This window comes from Coregonus clupeaformis, chromosome 9 (assembly GCF_020615455.1).
Source record: "Coregonus clupeaformis isolate EN_2021a chromosome 9, ASM2061545v1, whole genome shotgun sequence".
In the NCBI taxonomy this organism is placed as follows: Eukaryota; Metazoa; Chordata; class Actinopteri; order Salmoniformes; family Salmonidae; genus Coregonus; species Coregonus clupeaformis.
In genome coordinates, this window is record NC_059200.1 from 42113088 (window position 1) to 42126597 (window position 13510).

The window sequence follows — 13510 nt, forward strand, 5'->3', positions numbered from 1 at the left end:
TCTCTCTCTCTCTCTCTCTCTCTCTCCCTCTCTCTCCCTCTCCTCTCTGTTTCTGTAGCCTGGGGTAAAATGGTAATGAGGAAGGCTGCTGTGAAAAGGAGGGTTTGTGGTTTGTTGAGTGTGTGAAGTGAAGCAGATTCTGGTGTCAGAGTAGCACACCATCTTACATCATGTTTTGGTGACCAATGGTGGTAAAGTGATATCAGAGGCGCACACACACACACACACACACACACACACACACACACACACACACACACACACACACACACACACACACACACACACACATACACATACACATACACACACACACCCTCCTCCTAATTGATATGCCCCATCGATCAGGGTCATCAGTGCCTTGCTGATTGCCAGGTTCAGATTGCCGTGGCGCTGATGTGTTTCATTTCCTCCCTGGGTTGCTTATGATGAAGGGTTTCCTGTGGTGACACTTGACAGGAAGGATCAATATAAATTACAACACTCTGGGTAGTTCAGGTCTCTGGGGGGCCCTGGTTTACATCCATTATTTATCACAATTCAAGGAGACCTATATCTCATGTATTAGCTATTATACAGGTATAGGATCTTAATTTGATCACCCTGTTGCAGGAAATTAAAAACTTCTAGTGTATTTGAGGTTTAAAAAGGATTCTGACGTTAGATTTTTTTTATTTGATTTTCCCTTATGAAAAATGTATCAATCCCTGCAAAAATGTCCATTCATTATAATCCACATAATACTTAACATTTTATGTTGCTGCAGGATTATTTTCCTGCTGTAGCAAACTGGCTCAAATTAAAATCCTTCATCTGTACAGTAGAACTTTAACATCCCCTGGGCACTTTGTTGGGCTGTCTGCTTTCCTGAAGTTCCTTTTCCAGTTTTTTTGTGGATTATTCTGATTGGCAGGTAACTGTGTCGGTAGTAACTCGAAGACAGATAATCAGGTGCGGTATCATTAGTAGTCGGAGGGGAGAGGCTCTCAAGCTTACTGGCTCCACTCTGGGAAAAGCTCCTTCTTTCAAGTCCTAGATATATTACACTTTGTTATTTTTAAGAGCATGGTCCCTCCATACACCAATGACTAAATACAGAACATTATCCTGTGTTACAGCTCATTGTTGACCTTTGTTGGTATTTCGAGATACGGCTTAATTTCATTGGACTATGCTGCTGCTGAGTCAACAACAAGATCTACCAATTCACTTTAATCTCCTTGGTCACAGCTTATAATTGTGTATTTTAGCTGTCCTTAGATGTTAACTGCTCTGCTCATTAAACTAGCTGTGCTGTGAAGTCCTCCATGTTAATTCTACTAATTAATTAGCCTCGGTCTCATCAGACTTTCACAGAGGTGGGTGGGGGAAGGAGGGTTAGGAGGGTTCAGTAGGGATCAACGGTATGAACGGGAGACATTGAATGTGTCTCTGTGTGATAGAGAGAATGTGGGAATGAGTGGATGTGGAGGAATGTAATGCTGAGCATGACAGAATGTGTGTCTATTTGAGCGCATGATTACTCTACTGTACTGTACAATGTACATAACATACTGTACGTACAGTATTTCTGTGTGGGATCCCAGATGCATGGACATGCTCTTATGGGTAGGTCATAGGCATGTTGTTTATTACTAGCTTTGCCCCTTGTTCTCGTGTATTATCATCTTTATATGTAGAGGCTGTCGTTCTTAAAGGCCCAGTACAGTCAACAATTAGATTTGCCTGTGTTTTATATATACTTCCAGACTATGAGGTTGGAATAATACTGTGAAATTGTGAAAATGATGATAATGCCCTTTTAGTGTAAGAGCTGTTTGAAAAGACCACCAGAAATATTCAGCCTGTTTTGGTGGGATGGAGTTTTGGCCTGCCTGGTGACATCACCAGGCGGTAAATTAGTTAATAGACCAATAAGAAAGAGAGCTCCAAACCTTCCTGCCAATAACGACTAGTTGTCACTCCCCCCCCCACTCAGACCAGTCCTAGACAGTCCTAGCAAAATTCTTCCTTGAGAAATTGCTCTTTGCTAAGAAGCTATTATTGGTTATTTCTTTGACCATTTTAATTAAAAACAATCACAGTAAGGTGCTTAATTGTTGCGCAGAAGTTATTTGATATTGAGATAAAAACGGCTGCATTGGGCCTTTAAGCCTCCTATTACTGTAATATTCAAATCAATGGCAAACATATTCTTTCACTATGTCTAGCTTTCTGTTTTGCATTTGCAATTCGCTGAACATGAGTAGGAGCTTACATCACTCTACAGTGTAAGGTATGTTTTCACAGAGCACTATAGGGGGATGATTCGATTTTAGTGTCCTTTTAGATGAGTGGGTTTATATTCAAATGTAATGTTGTATGATTTCATTACATGCAGTATGAAAATAAAAATTATGCACTCACTAACTGTAGGTCGCTCTGGATAAGTGCATCTGCTAAATGACTAAAATGTAAATGTATCGTTTTACTGGAGGCTGTTATCTCAGTATGCGGGGTAGCCTCTCTTTTCCTGCTGCACCCAGAGCGTCCTTCCTCTCCTCCTCTCCTCCTCTCCTCCATCCCTCCATCCTTCTCTCCCTCCATCCCTCCCTCGGTCTGTCCTGCACATGGGTGACAGGGCTGGGCTAGTGCAGCCTTCTCCCTGCTCCAGCTGCATCTGGAACTGTGTGTGTTTCACTGTTTCTCTCTGCTTGGGCGAGAGAGTATACAGAGCATACAGATTTCTGGTCTTTTCAATTATATAATCAGAGTTTATATAGCAGTATTTAGCAGTATTTATTTTGGTTTGATTTAACCACCATCTTGCTACTAACCCAGACCTTGGATACAGCTGTTTGTTTCTATGACAGCAGAGAGGGGTGTTTAGTGATGAGGTTGCCTTTTTGTTGTTGATTCAGCATCTCTTTCACGAGGGAAAGTGCAGCATTCATCTGAGCCCAATGTGTGAATGTGTGAATGTGTGAGAGCGTGTGTGCCAGTGTGTCCGTGTGTGAGTGTGTGTGTGTGTGTGTGTGTGTGTGTGTGTGTGTGTGTGTGTGTGTGTGTGTGTGTGTGTGTGTGTGTGAAAGAGAGAGAGCGTGTGCATGTGCCTGCGTGCGTATGTGCGTTAGTGAGAGCCCAGGAGGAAGGATGGTTGCTCATGTCTGAACTGCCTCCACGCTCGCAGGGAAAGTCAAAGCAGAAAATAGCAGAAGGGGGGAAACAGACGCAGTGCTCTCATCTCACCGAGGACTGATTCTGTCCATCATTTGGTGGGGAAGCTAATCAAAGGGATTTGGCAATGCCTGCAGAGGTGAAAGGGGTAAGTGTTGATTTAGTATTTGTTTTCTCTTCTCTACCCTCCCTATTTTCTCTCCAATGCTTTCCCTACAGGAGCCCCAGCCACAGCTGGCTGTATTCTGTATGCTATGCTTGTCTCATGAAGGGGAAAGCATTATTTTCTCCCTCAGATCAGTGTGTTGCAGTCTCACACACCTCGTGTGTGCTCAGGGACATGTTGTTAACACCTCTGTTCAGTGTGTATACTGCAGGCCATATGGAGAGGCTGTTAATCATGGTAACATTATGAGAGGAGGCTGAGTGATAACCACCCACAGGGGAATGTGCTGCTGCTGCTTCATACGCTTTTACACCCAGCACACCGCCAGCCAGCCTGCCAACCACCCAGCAAACTGCCAGCCCAACCTGGTCTCAGAGCATTTCGCATTATTCTGTACGTAAATTCGAGACACTCCATTTAATATGATATGTTACTTTTCGTATGGTATGTATTAATTTGTGGATGTCCATCAACCATTTCGGATGATATGTTGCGAATTACAATTCGTATTATATGTTACGAATTTGTGAAACGTACAATATGTTATGCATTTGTAAAATGTACAATATGTTATGAATTTGCAAAACGTATTATATGTTATGAATTTTAGCTAGCTCGCTAACGTTAGCTAGGCTAGGGGTTAGGGTTAGGGGTTATGGTTAAGGTTAGGGTTAAATTTAGGAGTTAGGTTAAGGGGTTAAGGTTAGGGTTAGGGGAAGGGTAAGCTAAAAGTATTAAGGTTTTGGTTAGGGTTAGCTATCATGCTAAGTAGTTGGAAAGTAGCTAAAAAGTAGTAAGTAGTTGAAATGTTGCTAAAATGCTAAAGTTGTCCATGATGAGATTTTAACTCGCAACCTAAGATTTTAACTCGCAACCTTTAGGTTGCTAGACGTTTGCATTATACACCCACCCATCCACCCCGGGTTGCTAGATGGTCGGGTTATATGCCTACCCATCCACCCCGACCAACCACCACCCTACTTAAGTAAAGGTCCAATGCAGCCGTTTTAATCTGTCTTATGTAACCATACCAAACGTAACAGTGTCTTGGATTTACATACAGAATAATACAAAATGCTCTGAGACCAGGTTGGCCAGCCAGCCAGCCACTGCAAGTTAGAATGACATTAAATATGACCATGCAGTATTTAATTGTTTGTGCACAATGGGGCTTCCTGCCTCCTGCCTCCTGCTTCCTGTATCCTGCACAGACCAACACAAGGGATGAGAGGTGTCCTGTCCTCATTCTCAATGGAAATTAGTCTTGGCACTGCGGTGAATAAGATGGTATATCCTCATGGCGGCAGATCACCTAGCGGTTAAGTGTGTTGGGCTAGTAACCAAAAGATTGCTGGTTAGAATCTCAGAAAATCTGTCGTTATGCCCTTGAGCAAGGCACTTAACCCTAATTCCTCTGGATAAGAGCATTTGATAAATGACTTAAATGTAAGCATGCTGTAATGCCTATAGCTGCAGTGCTGGGAGATTGGACAATGCTGTGTTTGTGTAATGTGGACAGAGAATGTTTTCCTCCCACATCTTGGCTGCGTTACAGAACAAAAACAAGTAATCTTGTTGATCTGATCCCATCTAATTATGAACCCTGGGAGTGGATCTATTACGACAGATTATTACTGTATTTACAGAAATGTTGTGCACACGTTCATTTGACATCAAGTACTAGAGCGATACACATTTCTCTCTCCTCTATCTGATGAACACAAATTGACTGCATTGTCAGTGTTAATTCCAACAGATCACAGCTTCTCCTCTGATCTGCATTAATACCGGGATAGAGGGCAGGCATTTTCTCCCTTGCCTGCATGATTCATCTATCAAAATGAGCTTGTGACAAGTATTAAATGTGGCTTGCGTCTGAAATGCCCTTGACCCGGCCACTAAATCTGAACTCACCCAGCAGAAGATCAGACTGTGGGCTTTCCGCTATATTGTCGTGCAGTCAGCCCCCATTGGACAGCTGAATGGAACAAGACACTAATCGTGTCACTTTGTCCTCTGCTTCAGTGCCTCTAACATCTATCTAATTCATCTCGTAGGTAAACAGCAAATACAGGCTGTAAATTAAGGAATATGAGGATATTTGACCAGTGGCCTCCTGAGTGGCGCACTGGTCTAAGGCACTGCATTGCAGTGCTAGCTGTGTCACTAGAGATCCTGGTTCGAATCCAGGCTCTGTCGTAGCCGGCCGCGACCGGGAGACCCATGGGGCGGCGCACAATTGGTCCAGGGAAGGGGAGGGAATGGCTGGCAGGGATGTAGCTCAGTTGGTAGAGCATGGTGTTTGTAACGCCAGGGTTGTGGGTTCGATTCCCACGGGGGGTATGAAAAAAATAAAATAAAATAATAATCATGTATGCACTCACTACCTGTAAGTCGCTCTGGATAAGAGCGTCTGCTAAATGACTAAAAAGTTAAAAAGTATATTTATTTGATGTGATGGAGGAACAGTTATGAGGGTAGTTGAAACAGTGTTCTAGGGATGAATGAGTGCTTTGAGTGTTTGATGATAAGTGGTGGCTGTACAAATGGAGGCATGGCTGCACAGTGTCGGAAAGATCTGTTGGAAGACTAATCTAAAAACAGGGCCAGAAGTCCCTAACCTCACTATCCATCCCTCTATCCCTCTTTCAAACCCTATTACCATTGCTCAATCCCGCTATCAAGCATTCCTTTAGAGAACAGAGATACCCTGCCTATTTCTAGCCACCCAGCTATTCGTTTACCTCTGCTTTGCAATACCTCCAATCATTCATCCCTCCAAGGCTGTTTAAGCCTGCATCATCTCCTCTCCTTTCCTTTCCTTTCCTCTCTCTCTCTCTCTCTCTCTCTCTCTCTCTCTCTCTCTCTCTCTCTCTCTCTCTCTCTCTCTCTCTCTCTCTCTCTCTCTCTCTCTCTCTCTCTCTCTCTCTCTCTCTCTCTCTCTCTCTCTCTCTCTCTCTCTCTCTCTCTCTCTCTCTCTCTCTCTCTGTCTTTCTCTCTCTCTCGCTCTATCTGCTGTGTGTCATCCATGGGGCTTTCATCTCTCCTTCTCTCTCTCTACTCTGACAGACTTATTTGCATGAAGATGAGGCTACGAGTGAATCGGAGGCTGCGAGTGAATCGAGCTCTCCCATTGCATTAATTAGTTATCCATTATTATTATTATTATTATTATACCTCCTGCTCCACATTCTGTGGACTATTTTACATTAAGGCCCCTACTATTAAACCTCTGGATTTTATGTGGACTATTTTACATATTGCTCAATGAACTTGGAATACTGCTGAATTCAGTTCTAGTATGTTTCAGTAAGACAAGCAACCTGGGATTCTAATTTGTTTCTGCACAGTAGGATTGAGAGCACTTTCATTTAGTATGGTGAGATATGATGCAGGGAATTTTATGTTGACAGATTATCCGCTGGCTTGCAAGAGATATTGGCACATAAATCAAAATTCTCCCTCATGGTGAATGCGGTTCTAATCATGATCCTATTGACTAAAATCTCAGATTCAGACACTCTTGGGCTTTAGTATGTGATCAAAACAGAATCGTCCTTGACTAAAGAGTATTATGCAAAAACATGTCAACATTTATTATGGGTCCTTTTGTTCATATTTTATGCCTCTTTAGTCTATGTATAGACCCATTTTAAGTTGTTTATGTTGTATATTTAATAGATCCTTGTTTTGGGGAAAACAACAAACCCACTGGGCACAGATGTCAATTCCACATCTATTCCATGTTGGTTCAACGTTATTTAGTTGAAATGACGTGGAAACAACGCTGATTAAACTACTGTGTTAGTTTGTTCTTGATGTAAATAAGCATAAATCACTAAATGACCCTGTATGTCTGAGGCTAGCTGCTGGATGGAGAGAGTTGATTAAAGGCAGGACATTGTTATATCTCAGTAATTATGCCAAACCATTTCTCCTCATTAATCTTTTAACACATCAACTCTATCAGCATCTGAACCTCCACAATTACTACCCGGGCCGGCCCTGGGCACAAGCGACATAGGTGTTTGCCTAGGGCCCCCGGCTGCTAGGGGGCCCCCTACCAGTTTAGGAACTCAGTCGGGGAATCAACTTACTGTTGAGCGTTAGAATAGTAGAATACACAAGGTGCAATAAAAAAAATGGTTGTGCATCAGCAGTTCCTCTTGTTATGTCAGTCACTGACATTCACTCAATTAGCTCATGTCAGCTTTTATTTTTTTGGATTGGTATGTCAGTCTACCCAACTATCTAAACTTGTAGTAATCATGGCGGAATTACCGACCGGGCATGAAGGGCATATGCCCAGGGGCCCTGACCTCCAGGGGACCCCATTGATTTTCTTAGTCACTCTCACTCAGATATCATATTAACATGGCATAAGTCATGGCAAAATGTGTAGAATTGCAGGAAATTAACTTTAAAACGTACATTTTTCTCTCCACCGTCAATAGGGGGTCCACTAAAATGTTTTGCCCGCAAGGTGGTGGCTAGTGCCGCCCTGATTACTACAGCCTTCTCTACTCTTTTCCATTCCCCACACATGGCCACACATCAATGTGGAAGTTCTGAATAGCTTAATGGCCTTGCTCTATAGTCTATACAGTGAGGTGGGTGTTTGAAAGCCAGGGCTTAAAAATGAACAATTGCGAGCACTCAGCAGGGGAAGTGAAAGGTCAGCAGAATGGCAGCAGCAGATTGGTCCACGGGGTGAGAGGGTCTCAGGAGAAATCAAACCAACGCGCTTTAATTAAACAGGTGGAGCTCGTTCTCATATTTAGATAATACCCTCTCCTGCTCTCTCCGGGCCTGTCACCTTTAGTTCATGTCTTTATTTCTCCCTCTCTTTACAAAGGGTACTGGGCTCTCTCTCTCTCTGTGTGAAACTTTCTCTCCTGCACTTGGTCTGTAGGAGTAGGATGTCTCTAACTAAATCTCTTCCATTTGCTGTTCGTGCCATGTCTGGTGTGTAGGAGTCGAGTGTGTAACTCTTTCTCCCGTTGTGTAGGAGCAGATCCCAGAGGGGCTGTCCTCTCTGGGGGCTATGATCCTGGAGCCCAAAGAGCCCCCGGTGGAGCATCCATTGCCTGCAGACGATGACCTGGACACACCCACCTCCAACACCTCCGTGGTCACCTCGACCAATGGCAGTTCCACTACAGAGACACAATACTCAGAGACAGAGGTCTTTATCACCTACAGTACCAGTCAAAAGTTTGGACACATCTACTCATTCAAGGCTTTTTCTTTATTTTTACTATTTTCTACATTGTAGAATAATAGTGAAGACATCAAAACTATGAAATAACACATATGGAATCATGTAGTAACCAAAAAGGTGTTAAACAAATCAAACTAGATTTTAGATTTTAGATTCTTCAAAGTAGCCCTTCCTTTGCCTCGATGACAGCTTTGCACACTCTTGGCATTCTCTCAACCAGCTTCACCTGGAATGCTTTTCCAACAGTCTTGAAGGAGTTCCCACATATGCTGAGCACTTGTTGGCTGCTTTTCCTTCACTCTGCGGTCCAACTCATCCCAAACCATCTCAATTGGGTTGAGGTCGGGTGATTGTGGAGGCCAGGTCATCTGATGCAGCGCTACATCACTCTCCTTGGTCAAATAGCCCTTACACAGCCTGGAGGTGTGTTTTGGATCATTGCCCTGTTGAAAAACTAATGATACTCCCACTAAGCGCAAACCAGATGGGATGGCATATCGCTGCAGAATGCTGTGGTAGCCATGCTGGTTAAATGTGCCTTGAATTCTAAATAAATCACCAACAGTGTCACCAGCAAAGCATCCCCACACCATCACACCTCCTCCTCCATGATTCACGGTGGGAACTACACATGCGGAGATCATCTGTTCACCCACACCGCGTCTCACAAAGACACGCGGTTGGAACCAAAAATCTCAAATTTGGACTCCAGACCAAAGGACACATTTCCACCGGCCTAATGTCCATTGCTCGTGTTTCTTGGCCCAAGCAGGTCTCTTCTTCTTATTGGTGTCCTTTAGTAGTGGTTTCTTTGCAGCAATTCGACCATGAAGGCCTGATTCACACAGTTGATGTTGAGATGTGTCTGTGACTTGAACTCTGTGAAGCATTTATTTGGGCTGCAATTTCTGAGGCTGGTAACTCTAATGAACTTATCCTCTGCAGCAGAGGTAACTCTGGGCCTTCCATTCCTGTGGCGATCTTCATGAGAGCCAGTTACATCATGGCGCTTGATGGTTTTTACGACTGCACTTGAAGAAACTTTAAAAGTTATTGAAATTATCCATATTGACTGACCTTCATGTCTTAAAGTAATGATGGACTGACGTTTCTCTTTGCTTATTTGAGCTGTTCTTGCCATAATATGGACCTGGTCTTTTACCAAATAGGGCTATCTTCTGTATAACCCCCCCACACACACACACACACCTTGTCACAACACAACTGATTGGCTCAAACTCATTGAGAAGGAAAGAAATTCCACAAATTAACTTTTAAGAAGGCACACCTGTTAATTGAAATTCATTCGAGGTGACTACCTCTTGAAGCTGGTTGAGAGAATGCCAAGAGTGTGCAAAGCTGTCATCAAGGCAAAGGGTGGCTATTTGAAGAATCTCAAATATAAAATATATTTTAATTTGTTTAACACTTTTTTGGTTATTATATGATTCCACATGTGTTATTTCATAGTTTTGATGTATTCACTATTATTCTACAATGTAAAAAATAGTAAAAATAAAGAAAAACCCTTGAATGAGTAGGTGTGTCCAAACTTTTGACTGGTAGTGTATATCCCCTATATAATGCTTACTTTAATTACTTCATTTAACAATCAGCCATCATATCCCCCAGGATTATACTGTAATCATTCTCTGCTCCTCTGTAATCTGAAGCATAGATTAATCCTTCATTATATCTCCTATAAAACTCCATATCTCTATTAAGATTTATCACAGAACAATGGGAAACAATAATAAACAATTTCCTGTTCATCTGCAGCCCTGGTGAACCATGATTTTAATCTGAGCCATCCGCCAGAGACAAATTGCAATTCAACAGAATGTACATTTAATGGCCTTAGCTTTTTGAACTGAAGGTTGGTGCGTGCCAGGCTGACAGAATTTTCCTTGGGGAAGTAGCAGCTAACAGAGAAGGCCCCAAAGCTTATCCTAGTGTAGAGAATGGCTAGTGGATACTATTTCCACATACATATTCTACATTACCAAAAGTATGTGGACACCTGCTTGTCGAACATCTCATTCCAAAATCATGGGCATTAATATGGAGTTGGTCCCCCCTTTGCTGCTATAACAGCCTCCACTCTTCTGGGAAGGCTTTCCACTAGATGTTGGAACATTGCTGCGGGGACTTGCTTCCATTCAGCCACAAGAGCATTAGTGAGGTCGGGCACTGATGTTGGGCGATTAGGCCTGGCTCGCAGTCAGCATTGCAACTCATCCCAAAGGTGTTTGATGGGGTTGAGGTCAGGGCTCTGTGCAGGCCAGTGAAGTTCTTCCACAACGATCTCGACAAACCATTTCTGTATGGACCTCGCTTTGTGCACGGGGGCATTGTCATGCTGAAACAGGAAAGGGCCTTCCAAAAACTGTTGCCACAAAGTTGGAAGCACAGAATCGTCTAGAATGTCATTGTATGCTGTAGCGTTAAGATTTCCCTTCACTGGAACTAAGGGGCCTAGCCCGAACCATGAAAATCAGCCCCAGACCATTACTCCTCCTCCACCAAACTTTAGAGTTGGCACTATACATTCGGGCAGGTAGCGTTCCCCTGGTATCCACCAAACCCAGATTCGTCCATCGGACTGCCAGATGGTGAAGCGTGATTCATCACTCCAGAGAACGCGTTTCCACTGCTCCAGAGTCCAATGGCGGCGAGCTTTACACCACTCCAGCCAATGCTTGGCATTGCACATGGTGATCTTAGGCTTGTGTGCGGCAACTTGGCCATGGAAACCCATTTCACAAAGCTCCCGATGAACAGTTCTTGTGCTGACGTTGTTTCCAAAGGTAGTTTGGAACTCGGTGGTGAGTGTTGCAACCGAGGACAGACAATTTTTACACGCTACGTGCTTCTGCACTCGGCGGTCCCGTTCTGTGAGCTTGTGTGGCCTACCACTTCGCGGCTGAGCCGTTGTTGCTCCTAGACGTTTCCACTTCACAATAACAGCACTTACAGTTGACCGGGCAGCTCTAGCAGGGCAGAAATTTAAAGAACTGACTTGTTGGAAAGGTGGCGTCCTATGATGGTGCCACGTTGAAAGTCACTTAGCTCTTCAGTACAGGCCATTCTACTGCCAATGACTGTCTATGGAGATTGCATGGCTATCTGCTCGATTTTATACACCTGTCAGCAACGGGTGTGGTTGAAATAGCCAAATCCACTAATTTGAAGGGGTGTCCACAAACTTATGGTAAAAATACTGATTACACGTTGACCTTGGTGGTTGTGGAAGTGTTAACTTCCACTTCTATCAAACAGACCATTTACATTTTCTGCAGTTTACTGTAGTACTCAAAACCACTAGCTGGACCTCAGCTTGTTTCATCACAGTTCAATCTAAACTCTAGGGAAATACATTTTTCACTGACAGTCAAACATAATTCTTTATTTACTGGCCCACCTCAAAGCCAGAAATCTTCTGGAATAAAAATGATGGATCATTCCTGTGAGACAAGAGCTGGTGTGCCATTTTGTGTTCTCTGCTGGTGGGAAAAGAGTTCGTTATGGTGGTAGTTTTGGTGGTAGATGTAGTAGTGGTATAGTAGTAGTGATAAACGTAATTTGAGGCACTGAGTGCAGCTTGAGAATGTAATCTCATGGGTTGGGCTGGAGATAGAGATGGGATTATTAGATCCCATAGTGAGACTGAGTCTGACTGATGTATTGAAATTAACTGTGTGACTTCCTCTCTACAGGACCCCAAGGCTGTTGAACTGGGGAGTGACCAGGCAGACACTCCGGGCACTCCAGACACCCCCGGCCCCCAGCTTCCCCCAGCCCTGCAGCCTCCCCCGGTTCTCCAGATTCCCTTGGTTCCAGACAACCCATCTCTGAAGCCCAGTCCTCTAACTAACGGCCAACACTCCTCTGAGTCCCTCACAACCCCTATCACAACCATTGTTACCACCAACACTCTCCCTCCTCCCTACAACAACACCAACAGTGAGCCCCAGACAGAGAAGCCTGAGGGGCAGAACAGCACCTACACCCTCCCTGACCCTCCCTTTCCTGGCCTGGGGGGTGGCATGTGTGCTGGGTATGGCAGCCTGTCTCGAGGTGGTGTCCACCAGAGCTCCCTCCACACCTACTGGCCCTCCAGGAACTACCAGCCCCAGCCTGGGGGTCACTACACCCTGCCCCTGCTCAGGGACATCTACGGCCAGGTGGGCCTGACCAACCAAACCGAGAGGGAAGGACCAGGGGACGCCACCCTGGGTGGAATCCACCAGCTCAGACCCATCACTACCATGGAGCTCCTGAGGGAACCTTCAAGAACCAGGTTAGGATATGAGCTAGCTAGTTAGGAACATGCATGACAGCAGAACTCCCTAGCAGCAGATCCAAGCTAGTAAGACTGGTGAGTTATTTAAACTCAGAGGATGGACAGTAGTAAAAGGACATTTCATTTTTGCCACACACATATCAATACCCTCTCTGTAAATGAGTTTACCCTTAACAAAAGCTCATGCTTTCTTCAAGACAGGGCATTGATTTTCGCTGTGTGTAGGTAGTCATTTGAAAAATGAGGGCACATTCTGTGTAATGTTTGCTACTGACAAATAGAAGAGGAGTCATATACTCTCTCATTATCTACATAAATGTTGTTTTAAGTGAAGAGATAACTCTTCATCATACATACTGACCCTCAAACTCTGATTAAATTGCTTGTATGTAGTTTATGAACACATTTCCAAAAGAGGAGACTAGAGAATCATGCTATGCAACTCAACACAATATTTCAGCTCAGTATGGATTAGAACCTGTCAATGTCCATATTGCATTCTATAGCAGTGAGCCCCAGTAGGAGCTGTTAGCTGCAGTAGTCCCTGTGGTGTCAGCATGGTGAGGAGGGCGAGACAGATGACCAGCAGTTTAGGAGCATGTGGTATCAATCAGGGGAGGCTGCCTGCCACCAGTCGATAAATAAGGAGGTTTCACCTGTATTA

The 13510-nt window shown here is 44.0% G+C and overlaps 1 protein-coding gene across 2 annotated transcripts in view; it reads left to right on the plus strand.

The window, feature by feature from the left end:
- Positions 1 to 3055: 3055 nt before the first annotated feature.
- Positions 3056 to 13510, plus strand: part of LOC121573849 (armadillo repeat protein deleted in velo-cardio-facial syndrome homolog) — a 37716-nt gene continuing 27261 nt past the window's right edge. The window contains exons 1-3 of one of the 2 annotated variants that reach the window (XM_041886190.1): positions 3056 to 3304; positions 8331 to 8507; positions 12260 to 12843. In XM_041886190.1, coding sequence (XP_041742124.1) covers positions 3284 to 3304; positions 8331 to 8507; positions 12260 to 12843 — 782 coding nt within the window. In that variant the 5' untranslated portion in view covers positions 3056 to 3283. The remainder of the gene's footprint in view (positions 3305 to 8330; positions 8508 to 12259; positions 12844 to 13510) is intronic. The other variant, XM_041886191.1, reaches the window with a different exon arrangement.